Raw genomic sequence first — 23,617 nt, 5'->3', positions numbered from 1 at the left:
CAGGGGCGCCTGGGTGGCTCAGTGGTTGAGTATCTGCCTTCTGCTCAGGTCAGGATCCTGGGGTCCTGGGATCGAGTCCCTCATTGGGCTCCTTGCAGGGAGCCTGCTTCTCCCTCTGCTTCTCTCTCTGTTTCTGTGTGTGTGTGTGTGTGTGTGTGTGTGTGTGTGATGAATAAATAAAATCTTTCAAATAAAATAAGATGCAAAGTAGCTGTAGTATCTACTTCACGAGGTTCTTGGGAGGATGAAATGAGGTGACGTGTATGAAGCACTTAGAGCAACGCCAGGGACAGTGATGCCAGGCAAGTAAGTGTGAGCTACAAGTCAGTAAGGACAACACGAGGTGGGCCTCCAGCGAGGCATAGGACAGACATGAGCAGGCAGGACAGACAATGAAAGATACACCTTGGCATGAGCAAAGCTGTGGAGGGGCAACGTAGGATGTATGTTCAGGTCACTGGTCCATGGGGGCCAGCGGGCTTGCACAATAACACAGGGAGATAATGCTGGGAGGATTGTTTGGGGTCACACTTGCAAAGGGCCTGTCATTGGGTTAAAAAAGTTGGCTCAGTCTCTGCTGGCGTTCAGGAGAGAGGACAGTTGGTGGGGTCACAAAAGGTGGGATGACTCACAGGGTGGCACTGGCTAAGATCACCCACAGAAATAATATGCTGCTGTGAGGATGCCAGTTCCCGTGATGTTCTCACGGCGTAGTTGATGAAGGAACCAAAGAGACCCACCTGGTGTTCAGAAAGGGACCTAAAGGTAGACGCACCTCGCGTTCAGCTAGGTGACTATTGATGCCAGTGTTTCCCCACCCAACCTTCTGCATTGTAGTTTATGTGCCATAAGCAAGCAGGAGCAAGAGCAAGCCCTGGCTGCGGCGCTGGCCAGCATCGTGTGGGCTGCAGGAGCAGCTGAGAAGGCCACCGTCTGCCTTGTCACTGAGGACACTTACATCACCTCCACCCCTGACTATCCTGGAGATGATTTCACTGAGCGAGTGAGTGCACCCCTGCCCGTCCTGCCACATAAAGGGCCAATGAAGCCAAAGAGTGTACTAGGCTCACCATGGAAATGAAGGTAGAGCCCCATCGATGCTTCTGGAAGTGTCGATGTGACCAAAGGCATCTTCCAAGGAGGTAACCACCAGGGTTGTAAGTGATCCAGGCGGCCTAAGAGGAGAGGAGACTCCTGCTGTGAATTTTTCCTTCCAGAATTCATCATGATCGGGATTATCCCATACCTGAGATCATTACAGGCTGCATTTCCACATCCACTGTCTTAAACATTGCTGAGTCCTACCCATCAGGAGAAAAACATGTTTATGGTTTTGCTGCTCAAGATATCATATTGGCTTAAAACTAAGGAATGTAGAAGTGAGGCCAGGTCATTCACTTCCACTATGTATGTTTTGCACGGCCTTGTGGAAGACGACACGTCAGGCTTTAGCAATGTGATTTTGCAATGAAACAAAAAGCTTCCTTGAGGAAATAGCCATAAGTTGACATCTTATAGATGTAGCTTTCATCTTCCTTTTCATTTTTATCTTCTGTTCCTGATTTATAGCTCCAGCTGTTTGAACTTGTAGAGAAAGAAGCCACTGAGAAATTCATCTATGATCATTTACAAAGCGTAAGTGTTTAAGTGTTGAGATAATTCCTTTATGTTGAACTGATCTTACAGGAATCTTCTTTCTCTTACAAAGTGTATTTCTAATGATGCTTATTAAGAAAACCAGGTCATTTTGAAAGCTAAGGAAAGGCCAAATGAGAGAAAGAGAAGCCCGCCTCTCCCTCCCCACAACCTAAAAAGAGGCCAGCTCACACACAGGCCACTCACAATTGCCTCTTTGTCCCTGGCTAATCAAACCCAGAGAATAATGCTATAGAGGGCATATGCCAAGATTTCTTTTGTGGGAAGAGAATACGTCAAAGCAGCCTTGTCTCATCTGATGGATAAAACACAAAAATGCCTTACAACAAAAGCCCTGGTCTAAATTGCCAAAATGACTCCAAGGAAATGACTTCTGTTCTGAAAAAGGTGGCCTCGTTTCACCTTGTTTTACCAGCACCTTCCATGCAATGTCCTCCTGGCAGTGGAACTTCCCCACCTCCCAGGTGGGGACAGTGTTGGTGGAAAATCTAAGGAGCTTTTTAAAGATTCCTTTGCAGTGGAAAGGGATGAGTACTGATTTTCTAAAGAATCAGAACCCTAAGAGGTAAAAGAGGATGATTAGTAGGGTAGCCACGAAGCCACACAACTGTGGATTATACAGAAGGGGGAGATGTGTTCTACGAAACTCACTGCTCCGTTCCTTCCAAAGTCTATAGAGGCAGAAAACTTGTGGCCATACATTGGCCACACGATCTTGATTAAACCAGTTACCCCAGGCCAACCTCCCCCACCGTCTCATAGGTCTGTATGGCAGGTAGAAGAAAGACCCTCCCGCCAATGCCACCTCCCACACAAAGGTGTCCATACCTTACCTCCGGAAACTGTGAATTTTATTCTTCTGTAGAAAAGGGGAATTAAGGTTGCTAATCAGCTGACTTGATTTTTTTTTTCATTTTTAAAGCTTGTATTATTTAAGTATAGGTGACACACAACATTATACTGGCCTCAGGTGCACAACATAGTGATTTGGCAATTCTGTGCATTGCACAATGCTTCAACATAAGGAGAGTACTCTGCATCACCCAGGTGAGCCCAATTAATCACAAAGGCCCTTAGATGTGGAAGAGGAAGTCAGAGGGTATAACATGAGGAAAGTGGCACCTGCCACTGCTGGCTTTGAAGATGGAAGCAGGCGGACAGGACCACTAGAAGCTGTAAAAGGCAGGGAAACAGATTCCCCCCTAGAGCCTCCGGCAGGCCTGCTGACATTTCGATTTTGGCCCAGTTAGACCCACTTTGGGCTCCTGACCTCCAGAACTGTAAGATAATACATTTGTATCGTATTTCGTTTTATCAACTTTTTCGTTGTAATTCCGGCAGAGTTAACATGCAGTGCTGTATTAGCTCCAAAATTTGTATTATTCAGGCTATGAAATTTATGGTTATTTGTTACAGCCTCATTATAAAACTGATCAAAGCTGTATGATAGACTTTAAAGACCTGACATGAAATATTAAGGGAGAAGTTTGCTTAGGGACTCTTTGTTGTGGGCAGGAGATGTCTAATGGGGTGACACAGAGAGAACCACGTGAGGCACAAGGCTTCCAGCAAAAATAGGCAAACCCCTTCCTCTTAGTCCTCTATCTCCTCAATGCAGACCTGGGGTCGTCTGATGCAATAGGAAGGACTCCCACGTCTGTGGGCGATTCCTCAGTGTAGCCAGAGTCGAGAATCACAACTATCCTCATTGAAGACTAAGAGTAAAGCCAGAATAAGTAAAACAGGCCCAAAGCAGAGGCAGACCATGTGGTGTGGGTGAGCGTGGCACAGGAGCTACCCTGGTCAAACAGACCTCTGCCAACTGTCACCAAAGCCACTCTGGGGAAGTGTGGGCAGCAGTTCCTCAGTGAGGGTGGCACTTGATGCTCCTCTCAAGGGCACCCCCGACCAGGGACTTCACTCTAGGATGAGCCCCCATCCCAGACCTTTACCAAAGCCCATTCACTCTCAAGATGCACAGTGCTGTGTCCCATTCCTGTGTCCCATCTCGAGACAGAAATCAAGCCAGAGGTCTGCGGGCTACATGTGAATAGTAGGACCTATTGTAATGGGTTGGATTTCATCCTCCAAGAAGATATGTTCAAGTCCTAACCTCCAGTGCCTGTGATCTTATGGGGAAAGGAGGTCTTTGCAAATGGAATCAAGTTAAGAAGAAGGCATGCTGGATTGGGGTCGGCTCTAACCCAGTGACTGGTATTGTCGTAAGAGGAAGAAGGACATTTGGACACAGACACAGGGAGAGCACCAGTGGTAATGTGGGCAGAGGCTGGAGTGGTGCATCCTATAAGCCAAGGCACCCCAGGGATTGTCAGTAGCACCAGAAGCTAGAAGACGCAAGGAAGGATCCTTCCCTACGGCCTTGCCCTGACACCTTGGTTTCAGATGGCTGGCCTCCAGAATAAATTCCTATTGTTTTTAAGCCATTCAAATTTCTGGTGATTGGTGACAGCAATCCTAGGAAACCAATACACCCATCGTACATGATCTGCAGCAGTAGCCCACACAGCGTTATTTTTAAAAATTTGACTCAGCAACTGTCGAAAACAATCAGGAGATGCCACACAAAACTCTGGATTTTGTAGCTTCTCCCCCCCCCCAAAATCAGGAAATCTGGTTGCCCTAGGCCTATCTCCCTGCAAGTCCTCAAATTAGCTGACATGGGGGCGGTGACTCCCATTGGGCAAGCTCGGAGAGGCTGGATGATGCCACCCACCTGGCAAAAGGACTTTGCAGATGTGATTAAGTTAAAGATCTTGAAATAGGGAGGTGATCCAAATTTTCCTGGTGGTCCCAGTTAATAAGAGGAGTCTTATAAAAGAAAGTGGATGCCAGGGTGGGGGGAAAGAAAGAGGTGTGGCGAGGGAAGCAGAGGGAGAAGAGGGGTCGCGGTGTAGGGTCACACTTTAGGATCATGAGCCAAGGATAAGGACGGTTTCTAGAAGCTGGAAAAGGAAGTGAACAGCATTGCCCATCAAGCCTCCAGAAGAAACACGGGCTTGCCAGCAGCTTGAATCAAACTCATGAAGTGACACCCCTGTTGGACTTCATATCCCAAACCATATGAATTTGTGCTGTTTCTACGCCACCAACTTTGTGGGGTTTGTTATGGTCGTAACAGGAAACGAACACACCAGTGCCCCCAGTCTGCCTCAGGCCCCACCTCTGCTCATTTCTCCGACACCCTGCAGCACACCCATTCGGGTTCCTGTCTGGCTCCTGTGGTGCTGGAATGTTTTCTCCTGCCTGAGGGTCCTGCCCCTGCCAGGGCACAGAGCATGAAGGGCACAAATTAATCCAGGAAAGGGAAAGCACCTGCATTTTAGTAGAGGCCCTCCTGTGCCTCTGGAGGAGTGGCTTTCACCCTGGGAACCTTGAAAGCCAGCCAAGGAGCTACTTTTCAGCAGCCGGAGCACGGACGGGAAGCTAAGGCCTACTACCTGAACGTTGGTTGGGCAATTTGGATCTGATCCTGGAGCTCACAGGGAACCTTTGGAAACTTGTAAGCAGAAATAGAACCTGGCCAAGAAAAGACACAGGAGAGACATGCCTGAAAGAGGGACGGATACTAATTTTGCTGTCGTTCCAGCGCGTTCCAAGAACTAAGGTTGGTACTGTGCCTGATTTCATTGGACTTTTGCAACAAACCTGCCATGTATCTGCAGTTGCAGATCAGGAGATTGAAACTCACAGGCAAGTCAGTAAATGGGAATAAGAGTAGAGCTGGTTTTGAACCTAGACCTGTCTAGCGCCAAGGCTATGTCTGTAGAGGATCTCTGCTCCCCCCCGGGGGCAACGAGGAGGGAAGGGTACCCCGACCGAGGAGAGACTGGGAGAGAGGCCAGCCAAGAACACACAGCGGGCCTGGGCTAGGATGGAGGCCGGAAAAATGGAGAGGAAAGATCTACTACATGGTAGCCCTGATTCACGTGATACAAGTGGAAGGAAGAAAAATAGGTCAAAAAGCAAGAGAATGACGTGCCTTGGGCAGATCTGCAACAGGGAAGAATGCATTTGAGAGTGAAGATGACCCAGGGCAGCGTCCTATCAGCAGCTCAGAAAAAAAAAAAAAAAAAAAAATCTTCTTGGGCTATAAATCCTTGAATTCATGCCTAGAGATAAACATAGCTGCATTGCTTTAAGGCAAACATGCTTTTTTATTTTTATTTTTTTTTTCTGTCCTCCCAAACAGTTCAAAGGGGAAGGAAGCCATGGTGTCATCTTGTTTCTTTATAGCCTGATCTTCTCCAGAACATTTGAAAGGTAAATCCAACAAATATTTGCACAGGCATTTCCTATAGCTCTGAGATCACATAGGTGATATACTCCGGGGTCGGAAAATACTTTCACGCCCTGTTGGAAACATGAGTACAGTGTGGCTTCTCCTGGATGCTCTTCGGTGGATTTACCCTTTTCTGTAGTCGGTTTGGCTGTATTAATGGGTGAGTGGACGTCACCAGGAAGGTTTGGATTTGCTTTTCTAGGACACTGGTGGCTTCCTGCTTCTGGTGGTTATAACTGTGGACAGAGAACGCCGAAGCTTCTTCGCATAATTTTCATAATAGGAATATTTTATTATTTATATGCACAAAAAGATATATCCACAGATTTTTTTTTTTTGCCTCTATGATATGCAAAGCCCTATTCTTGGCACCATGGAAAATATAAATGAAAGAAGAGGTGGCCTGGCCTGCAGGGTCTGGTCTGGGAAAGACAGGAGGTGTACACAGGGGTACTAGGCAAGGTGCAGGTGGTACTTCATGTACTAAATGAGGTGTAAAGACAAGGGGTCTTAGGGGATTCCAGGGGAGGAAGGATCCTCAGCAGATAGACTAGTCAAAGAAGACTCGTTAGAAGATGTGGGCTCTGAAAAGAAGGTAACCTTTTAAGAGTTAGAGAGAGATGGAAAGGAAGATTTCCAGGCCCCAAAGCAGTGTTCCCAACACCTGGCTTTTGCATAACATCGTCACATTTTTGTGGTCTCTATTATTATTTGCTTAACAGTTTTCTTTAAATCAATACATATTTGACTATTAAATTCCCCCCTAAACCTTCATATCCTTTAAATCATGTATTTGCTGTACTAAAGAAAAACGTATTAAGCTCATCACTATAACACTTTTTTTTTTTTTTAAATCACGCTGCACTTTGGGCAATGCTGCCCTGAAGCATATCTGAGGCCACCAAGGCACTCATGATGCTTGACCCAAGTTTGCAGTTCCTATTCATAGAAGGGCGGTGGGGTAAGGATGCCTCCTGTGAATAGGTTCCTTCATCACAGGTCACACGCCAGTACTCAGCACTTCTCCCTGGGTGAGAGCAGGAGCCACATTCCACCTTGACCTCACACAGTCCAGGCTAGGACCCCAAGTCCTGGTCCCTGGTGAAACAGCAGAGGCCGCCCCTTCTGCTGCCAGGAAATGGGCTTAACCCTCAAACTGGTATTTTCCCCCTTGAACAATCTGTTCAACTCTACCTTGGGCCAGCACTCTCTGCAGTGCTCATGTGTCACTACCCTAAGCCAAGCATCCCTTGTTGCCCAGAGCAAACAGTTTCTCTCCCGTGCCCCCACCCCAGCACCCACTGGGATTCTAACACACACACACACACACACACACACACACACACACGTGTGAGCCTGACACTTGAGCCTTCTCCCTCACCGCCTATCAGCAGCTTCCCCCAACTGCATGCCTTGCTCTCCCATCACCTCCGCAGCCTCAGAGGCTTTTCCAGGGAGATACGCAGGTGTGAGGCACGCAGTGGCTAGGTGACCCACTGGACCGCTGCTTTGTGTTGGAAGGTGGAGAAGGAGAGGTTGCAGGTCCCTGGTGCAGTCATCGTCTCTGACCAAAGGCTGATGGTGTCTCACATTCTGCAGGCTTCAGAAGGACCTAGATGCCTCCACCACTCATCTGTTACAGCCAAGTGCGGGGGGCTTCCTGTGCAGGCAGGTAGGTTGGGAGACTTTGCCTTTCTATTGTAGAATCTGAATAAGGCTTTTTCCCCCCCAATTAAGTATATTCTCTCCTGAAGTGAAGAGTGATCGAGCTACCTCTGAAGGACTGAGAAGTTTGTTATCAGACTCTACCTTCCCACTTAACCTCTGAGGGCCCCATATCCCTGGGAGTCTTTTTTTCCCCCCCAAGATTTTATTTATTTGTTTGAGAGTGAGAATGAGAGAGAGAAAGAGACAGAGCACCAGGAGGAAGTTGGGGCAGAGGGAGGGGGAAAAGCAGACTCTCAGCTGAGTGGGGAGCCCGAAGCAGGGCTCCATCCCAAGACCCCAAGACTATGACCTGAGCGAAGGCAGCCGCAAAACCAACTGAGCCGCCCAGGTGCCCTCTCCCTGAGACTCCATAGACCTATTAGAAAATACCTTGACGAGACCCACCAGGAATCCCTAATAATGGAAAGAAAAGTACTAGAAAAACAGTTTAGCTGATTGCTTCTTAAATTGCAACTATGAGAAAGCAGAGTTTAAAAGGAATGTAAAGGGAGGAAGGGCAATAAGATCTGAGTGCGGCCATATGGGGTATGGCTCAGGAAACAAGTCAATAGACTCCTGTTTTAACCCTACCAGAGGTTGCTGACATGTTTTTCCCAAAGTGGATATTAAGGGATCCAAAAGTGGATATTTTTGAAGCAAAACTGGTAATTCTTCAGTGATCATTAAAAGGAAAAAGAAATTAAGTCCTTTTGTCATTGCTACCAAGAATGTAAATATTTGTAAAATATGTCCTCCAGGCAATTTTGAACATGATTTTAACTGGAAGAGCAAGTCCAAATGTCTTTAATGGCTATCAGGAGGGCAAGTCTCAAGAAATATTACATGGAGTCCTGACCCGCAGTGACGTCGGGTATTTGCAGTGGGGTAAGGATGCCTCTGAGGATGACAGGCTTGCGCAGGTGAGTGTGCTTTGATTCTCAGCCACACAACCTAAGTGTAAACATTTTGCTATTTTTTTTTCGGTCTCTATATTCAGGCAATGAAAATCTGAGCTAACTTTGTCCTTTACTATATTCCCGCACGCTTCCCACCCACCACATACACATATACAAACAGAGACTTTCAGAGTCTAAATGTAAATATCCGAGTCTCCTGTACTTGTTTCATATTTATTTTATGCATTTTTGTGTATAGAGAGTACAGGTAGTATAAGTAAAATGCAAATAACTTTTTGAAAAACAATACTTGAAATATTCAGACGAAAAGAAAGCTCCCTTCATCCTCATCCAGGGACAGGCCTCCTTCTCAGAGATCAGTACTGTCAGCAGCCCATGGGTATGGTCCCAATTTATTTATGCAAATGAATCCATATTTCCTATCTATTGCTTAAAGCTTGAAGAAAAAAATCACTGGGGAAAAAAACTTTTATGAAACTCCCCCTTTATGAAACTCCTCCCCTAAAGATTTCCAGCTCAGGGGATTCACAGCCTCCGACAACCAGAAAGGAGAATGTGCTGTTGAAAAACATCACGAGAGAATTAAGTCAGATGTGATTCTGCAGAAATAAACAGGAGAGAGGGTGAGGAGGCAAATACACCCAACCCCAAACCAGATATCAAAGACACTTCTGTGATAGTGTCACGAAGATCATCACCCTAGAACCCAGGGAGGGCAAGGCGGGTCCTGTGAAAAGCAGCGCTTCTCTGGAGTGGCCATGAGATGAGCAGGGCTGTGATTCAACAGGATGAGGACGGACCCCCCAGCCCTTCCCCCCTCACCAGCACCAAATGGGGGCCTGTCCTGTCCTTCACTCTCCTCCTTCAGCTCAGAATCCCTTTCATGGACATGAGACTTCACGCTTTAGAAGATCCTCTTCCATCCAGAGCTTCTCACCTTCCCTCCTGCCATTGGCTCCGGCCACAATGCCTCGTTCATGAAATCCGCATCTCGTGCCACCTACAAATCCTATATCGGATGGCACCAGAGGAGTAGAGTTTGACCATAGCAGAATTAAGTACGTGTTGCATTACGAGCATGTTTAAAAGTTTGTTTGCTATTCCTTGGGTTTGAAATCCAGGCCCATCGTAGAAAAATGAGAAGTGACTGATAAGCTAAAAGCAAAAGAAATGAACCCATTCCCAGCACCCAGGGATCAATCCTTTCAGAAATGCTTCCATGTCTTTTTCCTTCTTATATGAATATGTCCTATTCTACTCTTCAAAACATGATTTTTATCATTTGACACAGATATCTGTAATGTGTCAATGGATGTATGCCCTTCGTCATATGTAATGGATGCAAAGAATTCCACTGCGTGGATATGAAAGACGGTGTTTTGAATATATCCTGAACACAGAAAGGATTTGTTATTGTTATAAGATTCCTAACCATTCGGTCCTAGATCATCTGAGGACTCATCTTAGAATTTGATATATCGATAATAAACAGGAAAGGGATCTATAGATTTCATTTTACGTATTTTTCTTTTTTTTTTTTTTCAACCACACACGGTCATTTGATGTCCATATGGGGTCAAGCACTCCGTACCTCTCCCAGCCCAGTAAGAGGCCAAGACTCAGTTTGGAAAAAAAAAAAAGGGAGGATACACCAGGGGCAAGTTTCAAAGAGTGGGGCACAGAAACCATAATAGTAATTGTACTGCTTTGTCTGTGATTACAAAGCTCTTTCACACTGTTTCACTATATTCTCATTATAAACTACAAAGATTTTAAAAAGCGTTTCTCGTACTTCAGTCGTTTGCGTAGGTAATTCACAGCTCTGTCGCGTCTCCACACCTGCTCCACACTCTGCTATTATTTGATTAATATTTTTCTTTAAATCAAATCCTTGTAAAAATTTGAATGTAACCTCTTCTGCAGCAGTAATACAAGCCATGGATTTGACAGGTGTTTTTTGTTTTTTTTTTTTTCCTAATACATGTTCACATAAGTAAATAAACAGGTTTTGTTTGAAAGCTCACCCCAGGGCCACTGGCTTTCCTGCCACATGCCACCAATCGGCATTTGTGCCACACTTTGGAAACCTGATTTAAAAGTGAGGGAGGTTCTATAATGCGTAGGAAGTGGCCCTGACCTGAAAACCAGGAGACTCCGTTGGAGGCTTTGCCCCGCCACTCACAGGATCATCACTTGGGCTGGTCACTTACCTTCTCTAGGCCTATTTCCTCACTCAGACTAGTGTCCTAACATCTGCTCTGCAACCACAGGACTGAGGTGAAGAGCAAACAAGATAATAAATGCCAAAGCCCACTGAAAAGCCAAAAATGGCCCATATGCCTATAAGTTTATGATGGATGATAAAGAAGTAGTAGTAAACCACCACCGGGGTGGCTCAGCCGCTTAAGGGTCTGCCTTCAGCTCAGGTCATGATCCAGAGGTCCTGGATTCACCCTCTGCTTCTCCCTCTGCCCTGCTTGTGCTCTCTCTTGTACCCTCTCTCTCTCTCAAATAAATAAAATCTAAAAAAAAAAAAAAAAAAAAAGGACAGTAGAGTGCATTCATTGATCATCTCCTGATTGTGAGGCTCTGTATCCAGATACAAAGATGAGTCACACATGGGCCAGTACATATACATACACCGATTGTTTGAGGAAGGATATAGGCACTAAATGATGGAGAACAGTGGTCTTGACACTGGCTGTACACTGAAATCACCTGGAGAGGTTGGTTCTTTAACTGAATTTATTTTTTTTAGTTTTCTTCCTCAACAAAATTATGTGGAAGACAGAGACTTTCCATATATTCCCTGCCCTCAAACACGCATAGCCTTCCCCATTGTCAACATCTCCCACCAGAATGGTGTATTTGTTAAAATTGATGAGCCTACACCGACACATCAAAATTACTCAAAGTCCATAGTTTACAGTACAGTCTTGACGTTGTATACTGTATGGATTTGCAGCAAATGTATAATGACACGTGTCCACCATTATAACATGATACAGAGTAGTTTCACTGCCCTAAATATCCTCCGCACTCTAACTAGTCACCCCTCCCTCCCCCACCCCCAGGGACAACTGATCTTTTTTTTTTTTTTTTTAATTTTATTTATTTATTCCTGAGAGACACACAGAGAGAAGCAGAGACATAGACAGAGGGAGAAGCAGGCTCCATGCAGGGAGCCCGACGTGGGTCTGGATCCTGGGACCCCGGCATCACAACCTGAGCCAAAGGCAGATGCTCAACCACTGAGCCACCCAGGCGCCCCAATAACTGCTCTTTTTACTGCCTCCCTGGTTCTACCTTTTCCAGAATGTCGTATGGTTGGAAGGAGAAAGCCTGTAGCCTTTTCAGATTGGCTTCTTTCACGTAGTAATATGTAAGTTCAAGGTTCTTCTAGGTCTTTTCACAGCTCAGTTGCTCATTTCTTCATAATGCTGATTATATTCCCTTGACTAAATAATATTCCGTTGCTGCACCACAGTTTATTCGTCCATTCACCTGCAAAGGACCTCTTGGATACTTCCGAGTTTTGGCAAACGCTGCTATAAACACCCATGTACAGATTTTTGGGGGACGGGAGTTTTCAACATCTTTAGATAGATACCGGGGAGCATGATTGCTGGCTATACGGTAAGAGTGTGTAGTTTTGTAAGAAACTGCCAAACTGTCTCGCCAGTGGCTGTGCATTCTCGCGTCCCCACCAGCAGTGAGTGAGAGTTCCTATTACTCCCCATCCTCACGAGCACTTGGTGTCGTCAGTGTTCTGGATTTTGGCCATTCTCGTAGGTGTGTAGCGGTATCTCATTGCTGTTTCCATTTTCATTTCCAGGATAATATGTGGTGAGGAACATCTTTGCATATGCTCATTTGCATCTGTATATTTTGTTTGGCGAGGCATCTCTTAAAGCCTTTGGCCTACTTCGAGAGCTTTTAAAACTACCAGTGGCAGCTCATCCCCCAGAACACTGTCAGATTCATGGATATAGGACCTGTGTAGGCACACAGGGACCCATGCTCAGAAGGCCCTGCCCTTGCTGTCACCGCCTAAAAAATTCTTAATAATTTTTCAATAAGGATCCCTGCATTTTCATTTCACCCTGGGCCCCAATGGCAAGGCCAGTCCTAGCCAATAGGGCCAATGCCCCTATTCTATTTGATCTAGAGAACATCTAAGCATTAGAATTTGAAAGCCCACAAGTGATTCTAATGGGCCAACCTCTGTTCTAGAGCAGGGCTGCTCCACCTTAGTCCTATTGACATGTTAGACTGGATAATCTCCTTGTGGTGGGGCCTGTCCTGTGCACCATGGGATGTTTAGCAAACCCCTGGCCTCTACCCACTAGATGCCAGTAGCTCTGCCCTTCAATGTGACAACCAAAACTGTCTCCAGACATTGCCAAATATTCTCTGGGGGACAAAATTGCCCTGGTTGAACTAATGCTTTAAAGGAAAGGAAACTCTCGTTAGATCTAACTGATTAAATCCATGTGTGTAGAATTGAAAAACCCACTATTGCAACTAAAATTACAAGAAAGCACATCTTCTTTCAAGTGGTATCAGCATGGTTGACAGCTTTCTGCTCCTGTAAACATCTGCAAGGCTTTAGGGACAAGTCTAAGAACTTATCTTCAATTAAAATTAAGGAGGTGTTTGCTAAATAGCTACTAAGTGGCTCTGAGAGAAGGGACGATGTCAAAGACTGTGCCACATGGAAGGGAGGGAGGTGACACTGAGCACGTGCCTCAGAGTCAAGAATTCAGAGATCCAGTGCTACCGTTTTCTCTGGAACACATTTCTTTCTACGCGAGTCAGCTCAGACCCGTAGAGCTGCTAAGTCATGATTTACAGAAAATTACCTGCAGAGCCTAAAATATCCTCCAATAATAAAGTGGATATTTGTTGGGACCTTAAAGTAAGCCAAAAGGCCAAGGCATAGATAAAAAATTAGGAGCTTTCCTATGAGAAGAGGGCAAAATGTACCAGACGACAGGACCACCGTCCAAATGCTTGCTCATAAATTGGAAGTAGGGCAAAGCACGGAAGCTGCCCACGTTAGCTTTAAAATCTACGTAGAAGTCAAATCTGCAATGCTTCTATCTTTTAGAAAAGTGACTCATGTGACTCTTCATCCTTCCTTCTTGGACTCAGTGTTCTCTCTCCAGGGAGACTCCTATGAATCCTGCCCTCAGTGAAAATTGCCTGCAATTGTACACTAATGGCTTGAAGCCCCAAGGATGTTTATTATGCTGTCTCTGTCATGCACCTGGAGTTTGGCTTCGGAACAAATGTATGAAAGAGCAAATACTGGCTGGTGGTTAGTTTGCTTGCTTGAACCGCCGAGATCTATGAATGTGTTAGACATATACACATATACATAGAAAGTTTTTTAGTGGAAGGTGCTTTTTTATTCTTTCTCGAGCAGCTCATTATTGGGGATAGAAGCCATTCAGAACTCATTTGTATTATTAAAATAATTATATATAATTATGCTTTATATATAAATATACGATATTATATATATATAATTTTAAATGTATTTTTCACATCCCTGAGGGTGGTAATTAAAGAAAGTATACACGAAGTGTATTTATTTGTTGTAGCCCAACGGCCTCTTGTATAGAGCACGCACTATGTGCTAGGTTCTCTCTGAGCCATTCGCGATGCCTCATTTTGTCCGATCCTCCCTTCCCCTCAAAGTTGTAGTATTAGTTTTAGTCCAGGGTCTGTCGTTTGGCCATTAATTTTGTATATGAGAAAATCCAGCCAGAGACAAGTGCAGGAACTTGCCCACGGCCACCAGCTGGGTGTCAGAGCCGGTGCTAGGATGCCAGATTCCACCTGTATCAAAGCCCATCTTCTGCTACTGGGCCATGCTGTCCTTAGCATCTTTTCTTGTCTTCGGATAAAGTGCTCAATGCAAAATGCCAGTTCTTAGAATGTTAGTCCTTCACAAGTGCTTTTATAATCTATCATATCTTATCTATTTACATATAGATGTGGATGTGTATTATATCATCTGTAGTGTCTATTATAGATGCACTGATGTTAGACTCGAACATTTATTTATTTTAAAAGATTTCGTTTATTCATTTGAGAGAGAGAGAGAGAGCATGAGAGAGCGAGCAAGCATGAGCAGGGGGAAAGGGCAGAGGGAAAGGGAGACACAGGCTCCCCGCCAAACACAGAGCCCAACTCAGGCCTTGACTCCAGGGCCCTGGGATCGTGACCTGAGCTGAAGGCAGAGGCTTATTGGACTGAGCCACAGGTGCCCCTCAAACATTTATTTGTTTTTAGAGATTTATTGATTGATTTTGGAGAGAGACAAGGAGGAAGGGCAGAGAGAGAGGGAGAGAGGGTCCTCAAGCAGACTCATTGAACACAGAGGCCAAATTGGGGGGCTCAATCCCAGGATCCTGAGATCATGACCCAAGCCAGAATCAAGAATTGGGTGCTCAATCAACTGAGCCACCCAGATGCCCTAGATGCTAACATTTAGTTGGTGGCAACACCAGGGCTAGGTTTTAGAAGTCATGACTCAACAAGCGAGACCTTTTTACATTGACTTCTAGGTTAAAACAGATGCGAGTTTGAGCTGATAGTGAACTACACATATGTGGGGCACATACTCTGAAAAGTATCTGCCCCCCTTCACCTGTGGCCAATTATATGGCCCTGAGACTCGTGCCAACCAGAAGACTCATACGACTGCCATGTATCCAGAAGCCGAATAGTTCACAGTATTTTATCATAGAACTGAAATACTTTGCAGAGCAAAAGTCTGCTCAGAAAGAACTAGATGTGGTTCCAGAACAATGCTCTCTGTATCACTGGATTGAAGATCCCCGATGGATTGAAGAATCCCTTCCTTTCTGCTCCGAGCAGGGTAACTCCTCCACACAGGACTCACGAATGTGCCACCTGGGTCCTTAAACGCTTTATGGGCATTTAGGGGCTCCTGCCTCCGGTGAGTGCTGCAGGTCAGAAGACTGTATGTATCCACGGATACTAAAGATAGGATATAGGAAAGGTTCCCGAGTTCAAAAGAAAACCAACGTGCCAACAGATTCTGCTGGCCAGGTGAATCCCATCCTGTAATGCTGCATCTGTCTTCCTAAAGTAAATCTCTTCTTAGTCTGGGGTAAAATTGCAGAGACTGCAAAAACACACTGCCTTTCAGTCCCAATGTCACAACCCAGTGGGTGAGATTTAAAAAAAACAAAACAAAACAAAACAAAAAAAACCTTGGAGTTCTCATTAGATGACACGGCGAGCCCCCCAGAGCCCACCAGACTGACAGCTCCTGCGGAACACAGCCAGCTACCCGCAAGATGAGGCGCTGTTTTGAAGCCTCCCGTCACTTTTCTATTTGGAGGTACAGGTTTCAGTGTGAGGTTCCAATACCTAAGTGAGAACATAAAGCAGTTTGAGTCTAACGCCATCTGGAAAGCCTTAGGAGGTTCGCATTATCTTCGCACCTGCCACCGAGAAGAAAAATCAACTCTGATTTTTTAGGAGGGACCGAAGCCATTTAGGCCTTGCTGGAATCACTCCCCTGGCAGGCCTGGCAAAGCACACCAGCATCCCAGCCATACCCTCTTCCCTCTTTAAAGTCCCTTTAAAGAGATCAGGAGGGAGGAATCCAACCATAAAAGGACCACATACCTGCAAACTCGCTGAGGGGAGTTCCATCGACTCCGTGTTGCAGCTGCAGAGATGAAAGCCAGGCCTCTCACGGTTATGCACGCGAACCGTCACCAGGCATGAGGGAAGAAAGCACAAATGTCCACCTTTCTCCCACTCCGATTGCCACCCTGGGCCCTTGGGACTTGCCATAGCAAAGCTCGTTAATGCAAGGGCACGTTCCAAGTACCATCGTTCTAGATGCCCTCCCCCCGCCCCAAAAAAAAATTGCTGGACTCCATCCTTGCCTTGGCATGTGTGCAATTTGTCCACCCTTCGTCCTGTCCCTATAGTGTCACGCTGACTTAAAGGATACAGGTTATGAAAGCCTTGATTACTGCATGTAACGCTGGGCTTATTACACAATGAGTGAACTTAAGGAGAAAGGTATTTTATTTATAGCACTACTGTATCACAAGCTAATTTCCTTGTTCACCATGGCAACGTGAGGCAACACGCACAAATTCTGCATTGGGGGAATCTCACCAATAAAACATATTTAGAACGCTGCTTTTTGGGGCTGGAGGTTAGCAGATCCACCGTCTACCCAACAGCGATACACATCCTCCACCGAAGGTTCCAGTCAAATACATTCTGTGGCGTATTAAGAAGAGAAGGGGCTATAATATACGGCTGGATTCCATCGGGAGGTGCTTTGTTTTTTTTGTTTGTTTGTTTGTTTTTGGTTTTTTGCAGGACTCACTTTACACCAGGTGTATTCTCAGCTGTGATCTTAAGGCTTGCCTCTCAGGGTTAATACCCCCAGAGTGCCTTGACAGTCACACATGACATTTTCCTTTCCACTAGGATCTCTCAAGGCAAGCGAGGCCCTGCCCACTCAGTTGTGCAGTCTCTGTATGGTGACTTTGGGGGTTGGAGATGGTTGTATTTATAACTACTTCATCTTCCTCCTACTCTAATAAAATCTTGAGTAGCTTTGAGCTCAGAAGAGAAAACCGTTGCCTTGTTGCAGGAAGTACCAAGAGTGTGGTGTCAGCACCTTGCAGGGTGTTCAATCTGAGCGCCAGCTGAATTTTGCCTACGTTACAAAAACTCTGTGCAACAATATCATGCGTGCCTATACGCTATGACATCCCCCCCTCCACCCCAGTCACAATTTACAGGAACTTTCATTGGTTGGAAATCAGCCAAAATTCAGGGTTTTTTTTTTTTTCTCCATTTCAACAGAAGTAACACTTTATTCCAAACAGCCCTCGATTTCCTAGTTTGCCCAAGTTTTCCAACCTTACTGATTCCACGTTCTGCAGATCGTATTTTGATTACATATGACCTTAGTGCACTAGGTGCCCCGGCAAGCAGGCCTAAGAAAGAAAATGCTTCTCTTATAACTAATGAATGGTTACAAGGTTATTTGGAACTTGTGGGTGGATTCTTGGAACGTAAACACATTGGGCTGCTTCCATGGCACATCCTCTGTGTTTTATTTCCGATGGAGCCAGTGGGCGACTTGCCCGTTTGATATGTGAGATGCTCATATTATATTCAGCCCAGAGGGGGCTAATTCTAGTGTGAGTAGATAAGCAAATCCTGCACCCCCCATGAGCATGTCCAAACTGAGGTGCTAGGCCGGCACCCCCTTTTCAAAACTGCTCGCTAACCCTGACTTTGTGTCTTTCAAACGCAGTGATAAAATTTTCCTCCGGCAGCTAAAAGCCAAAAACTTAAAGACAAAAGCATTTCTGATTCACCCACTCACCCACAACCGAAGAATTTAAAGCAAAACGAAGAGACTTGAATAGAACTATTGAAAAATCAAAATGTCAAGTTATTAGCCCTTAATACTTGGGTTTATGCAACGTGGTAATTTCTCAAAGCGGAATCTTCCCTAACACAGAACCTGTTCTTGAACACGCAGTGAGACTCTAAGGACTGACGAAGAAAAGAAACAGAATTGGGTCATTATGGGAAGACACACTAAGGCTGAGGGTCCAGTAGGTTTCCCTGGCATCACATGAAAATGATGTGTTTTTTTTTTTCCCTAAGTAGTTCATGCTCATGTCTCTAACTAGAAAAAGAAAAGTTTTTAATATTAATGAGTCTTGATGGCAATATGTGCTTTCTTGCCTCTTTAAACAAAGTGGTAGATATCATAAATAGAAATGCACTGTCATACCGAGATACCCTCGGGGGCTGTGGCGTGTGCCTCTCGGAGTGCTACTTGGCCAATCTAACTCACTAGCTATGAGAACTCCAGGCCGGATTGAAAGTTGCCTGGAAAAACGAGATGAACTAGTTAAAAGAGTGAACTGCGTATTATTACTGTAATGCTAAACTAGTGTACTCGGCTCTCAGCCCCTCTCCCATCCCATGTGCATGTTGATATGCAGATACGTGGATATATGTATGAGCATTTGAATGTGTATATGACTGTGCATCCCCCTCATTTCCTGGGAGCCCTGTCCTCCATTCAAAATATTCCCTATTTCTCTATTCTAAATATTTTTTTTAAGATTTTATTTATTTGAAAGAATGAGTAGGAGAGAGAGCATGAACAGGGGCGAGGTGGGGGGGGAATTGCAGAGGGAGCCTGCTGCCGGCCTGGAGCCCAGGACCCTGGGATGATGACTTGAGCCGAAGGCAGACACCTACCCAATGGAACCCCCCAAGTGCCCCTCTCTTTTTTCCTATATTCTAAATAGTTAGTGCTTCCAGAGGTCTGAGCACCTGCTGAAGGAAATATTGCCCTATCTTGGGCATAGGACATAGGACACCAGTCGGTGATGAAGACAAACTGAAGTTCTGGTATTCCACTCCCACACTTGTATTTCAGTTTATCTATTTGTTCTCTCCTTAACGTCAAAGCCAAACTGAGGCGTTTCCACGTCCCCGGTGAGGCCATCCCCAAACTGCAGCAGCCCCCCTGGGCCACACCATTTGTACATGGAAATTCACTCATGACGCAGCCTCCACTTGAAAGCACACGCACGCGGGGCGCCCTGCACACCTGCAAGTGCAACAAGAAGCCTCCGAGCTGCTTTTTGATCACGATGATGTGTCAGCATCTGCCTTGATGTGACCAAATTTCTATATTCATCTGCATTTGCTCTCCCCTTCCAGGTGGGCAGCATGCTGAAGACTCCCAAATTACCTATTTGGCTGTGCAACATCAATGGAAATCCCAGTGTCCTTTTTAGCACCAACAGGCAGCTCTTGTCAGACTGGAAAGCGGAGCGTCGCTTCGATCTGTACCTTTACAGGGGCCGCCCCCCCCAGCAGAAGCCTGTGCATCTTACAGTAGGTGAGCATTTCTGGCTCCGAGGGCCCCCCTCGTGGGCGCTGCAGTGCGCTCGGAAAGATGCACCTGCCGATGTTTCACAGCCCTGTGCACATTCACACTAGCTCTGCAGGAAGATGCTTCGGCTTGAGCTCTGAAATGAAACCCGTGCACGAGTCCCACGGGCCTGAACCCAAGCATTGCAGCCTGGGCCATCCAAAGCTGCTCTCAGTGAGAGCAGGGGCCTTGAGAAGCAGCACAGAAGCTTTGGGTGATGAGAAAAAATAAAAGGGGGAGAGTCAAATTTCCAAGAAGCCCCCTCCAGGGTCTTTGATCTGTGAGCAGGAGGCATTTAATGCCTGAAGGAAGAACTGGAAAAAGGGAGGGATTGGGGCAGGGGTGTTGGACTTGGTCAGTTCTATCCTACAACTGATGGGCTGATCATCCAGTGACCTAAGCAAGCAAACCCAGAGGGCATTTCTGTTCAGATATTTGAGGGCCTACTAAGTGCCTGACACTGGGAAAGCAACAATAACTAAGACAGAGTCCCAGCAAAACTTAAGAGGTTCCAGTCCAATGGGAGAAGCAGACGACCACGCAGGTCATTTTATTTCAATTACAACCATACTTGCTTAAACTCGTAAGGAAAAAGGACTAAACTTTAAGTGTGTTTACACACTGGCCCTTCGGACAGGGGAATAAACATGATGAGACTGGGAGTCTGTACTGGGTACCTCGGCTCTACTGGTGGAGCCTTGCTGGTTTGATGTTTCACTCTTGGCATTTAGCATCATGGGCCTGGTGTTAAGCAACTTTTTGGTCTAATGAGCAAATCTGGAAAAGTATCTTGGTGACTCTTATCTGTCTGGCTCCTAATTTTTCCTTAATTATGAGAAATATATATTTGCTCATTTAATTTAGGGGGACGTTGACAAGACGTTCCTTCAAGTATGTTATCGTTTCTACTTTATTCTCTTCTTTGAGGAAAGTATCATTTTTTGAAAGATTTTATTTCTTTATTGGAGACAGAGAGAGAGAGCCCATGTGTGCTCGCAAGGATGGGGGAGGGACAGAGAGAGAGGGAGAGAGAGAATCCCAAGCAGACTGCGCTCAGTCCAGAGCCCAACATGGGGCTTGATCCCAGGACTCTGAGATCATGACCTGAGCCAAAACCAAGGGTCTTGCTTAACCAACTGAGTGACCCAAGCACCCCAGAAAAAAAAAAAAAATATATATATATATATATATATATATTTTTTTTTTTTTTTTTAATTAACTCACATGCATTGCGAGCATTCTCTTCTGGGCACTGTCTTGGAAGCTATACATGTAATCCCATTAAGTTCTCCCAGAAGTCATATGAGGTAGTACTGTGAAGTTATTTTCACAAAGAAGAAACTGAGGTAGAAAATAAGCAGTTATTAACTGACTAAATGAGGCTGAGAGATGTTAATGCCCTCTCAAATGTCACATGAGACAAAGCTGGCTCTTGAACCTAGTCCTTGACTACCTCACTCAACTCCTTCGCCCTTCACACAAACATGTGACTGTATTCTTAGAAGCGATGAGCTCTCCTTTCTCCTGGTTTTCCTGACAACATCCTGTGACCTACACTTGGCTCTATGTGTCACATCATGGTGTTGGAATATGTATCACATGACACAAATATTCATGGTCTAAAATACACAACCCGTGTAACCATAGACTTGTTTTGTATGGGCATTTCTACATACCATCTACTGGAATCCCCCTCTGTTTAACCAGTTCTAGGAACACAGGCCCAACTCCTGCCTACCTGTGGTGTTTTCCTTCCCTCCTGGCTTCCTCTAGAATCATGTGTGGATGCTAGGGCCTAAATGCTGGCCATTCGGGGCACCTGCGTAGCTCAGTCAGTTGGGTGTCTGACTTTGGCTCAGGTCCTGATCTTGGGGTCCTGGGATCTGGCCCCACAGTAGGCTCAGCGGGGAGCCTGCTTCTCCCTCTCCCTCTCCCTCTGCCCCTCCCCTCGCTCATGCTCTTTCTCTCTCAAATCAATAAAATCTTAAAAAAAAAAAAAAAAAAAAAACACTCCGGCTCTTCCCCACTCAGATACTCACTCCCATCACTGGGAAAGGAACCAACATGAAGATGAACATGGACCAGGAAGACGGTTTTCTCCAGTGGAGATGGCAATCAGAACCAAGTGGAGAGAAGCCACTGTCAACTGGAATGGAACCATTCCCTTTCTCTAAAGAGAAAGCCAGGATGTGCAACGACGTCTGAAGCGTGAAAGCTGCTGGGGTATGAAGCTAATGTGTGTGTGGGGGGGGGGGGCGGGGGGGAGACCGCTTCATACATTCCTCATTCATGAACCCCAGTGAAAAAACACGTTAGCCATTCTCATTCTCTCTCTCTCTCTCTCTCTCTCTCTCTCTCTCTCTCTCTCTTTCTCATCTCTGTGAAGCCCTCTGCAGTTCCTCTAAGTGCTATGGAAGAAACACAGGCCCTTCCAGCAGGGCCTTGCAAGGTGTATCCTCTATACTTGCATAGACTGGTTCCTTCATTTTATTCAATAGAGCAAATGAAGTGTCTTTCCTGTATGTTATTTTCGAATTAGTCTTTTCCTGGTGTGACTCTCCCTGAGGATTATGGACGCAGGCAGTTAGCTTTCATTTGGGGATGAAGTCATCAGTAATGCATCATCAGATTTTTAGTTATGGCAAGAACTCAAGCCTTCTCAAAGACTTCCTGGTAGAGAGAGCATTCCTTTCCAAGGTTACATTTCACATGCCCACATTAGCAAGATCTGGTCATTAAAATAGTAAATGGGCTTCTTTGGGCTTGAAGCAGGGACTATTCCTGGTTCTGGCAGCTATAGTAGTTGACTTCTGGGTTCAAGCAGTCAAGGCGAACACACGGAAGGAGACATTCTTTCTACCAATGCTATGTTTCTTGTCTTTACAAGCTGAATATAAACACATAGACAGACACACAGATAAAATGAGAAAGAAATCTTATTCCTAGATAAAACAAAATTACATGTAAAAATAGAATCTCTTCTTATGTCATTGTTAAAAGGGGAAACAGTCCTTTTTAGAATGTGATCTTTCCCTGTCCTGTTGAATGCTTACGCTTGTTTCTGAAGACATACACAGAGTAGGACACATAGTCTTTCTTTAAAAAGTACTTGGAAGCCATCTAGACCTTTTTTCCTACCCACTCCACCCATCTGCCAACGCACAGCCAGGGCTCTGTATTCGCAAGGTAAAGGTTAGATTGCTAAGAACACCTTTTCTGCACCCGTTGTCCGAATTAATCTGTGAAATGCACTTTCATTTGGCTCAAAGAATAATATTTTAACTTAAGGAGCAGTAGAAAATGAAACTTCAAGGTGAATAATAAATTATGTCAAAAAAGAAAGCCAGTTTGGCTTGGATTGCTGATTACAGTATCTTTATTACATTGGTGTTTTCATGAGGGATTTAAAATCCATTGGACAAATAAGTGGATCCTTTTCAACCCTTGTTTTCTTTGGTTTTAGTCTTAGCAATAATGGGCTTTTCCTGAGGTGCAGATCTGGGTTTTTTGTTTTGTTTTATGCGTACTGGGTTACTTCTAACCAAATGTCCCTGTTGGAGTGGACTGCTGGAAAGCTTAGAGACACGGAGAAACAACCACACAGGCCTCAGGGAGGAAGCTTCCAGCATGAGTAAGAGATTTCACTCCAAGTGTCTCAAACAATAAGGACATGCTTTTCCAACAAGATTGGTCCAGCAAGGGATCTGTGGCTCTCTTAGGTCAATCATGATTCATCTTCTAAGGCTGAGAACAGGACACTTGTTACCAGGACAAAATCGGGGCTCTACCAAAGGACAGAGTCTACAACAGGATGACTGTTGTGTAGACAACCGGCCGCACCGCCTGGCAGTGTATCTGTCCTCGCAAAAGGCATTTTTTAATTGGCCTCATTTTCTGAGTCTATTTTTGGTCCCTACCCTATTTTTCCTTTGAATTTCTAATTTATTTATGATTTGTGGCATTTTGTCATATTTTATGTGTTGTAATCTGTCTTAAATTATTCCTGGAACAAATCTATAAATAAGTAAAATAATAGAGGAAAGATTAAGAACCTATGTC

The 23,617-nt window shown here is 45.2% G+C and overlaps 1 protein-coding gene across 1 annotated transcript in view; it reads left to right on the top strand.

Annotated features, from left to right (window-relative positions):
* Positions 1–21,795, top strand: part of MINDY4B (MINDY family member 4B) — a 34,731-nt gene extending 12,936 nt beyond the window's left edge. The window contains exons 6-12 of the mRNA XM_038570204.1: positions 838–1,003; positions 1,570–1,635; positions 5,867–5,937; positions 7,556–7,628; positions 8,422–8,583; positions 19,345–19,525; positions 21,590–21,795. Of these exons, the coding sequence (XP_038426132.1) occupies positions 838–1,003; positions 1,570–1,635; positions 5,867–5,937; positions 7,556–7,628; positions 8,422–8,583; positions 19,345–19,525; positions 21,590–21,732 (862 nt within the window). The 3' untranslated portion in view covers positions 21,733–21,795. The remainder of the gene's footprint in view (positions 1–837; positions 1,004–1,569; positions 1,636–5,866; positions 5,938–7,555; positions 7,629–8,421; positions 8,584–19,344; positions 19,526–21,589) is intronic.
* The last annotated feature ends 1,822 nt before the right edge of the window (positions 21,796–23,617 follow it).

Source organism: Canis lupus, chromosome 23, assembly GCF_011100685.1.
Source record: "Canis lupus familiaris isolate Mischka breed German Shepherd chromosome 23, alternate assembly UU_Cfam_GSD_1.0, whole genome shotgun sequence".
NCBI lineage: Eukaryota > Metazoa > Chordata > Mammalia > Carnivora > Canidae > Canis > Canis lupus.
Note: the sequence above shows the minus strand (reverse complement) of the source record. Positions and strands in the feature narration are given on the sequence as shown.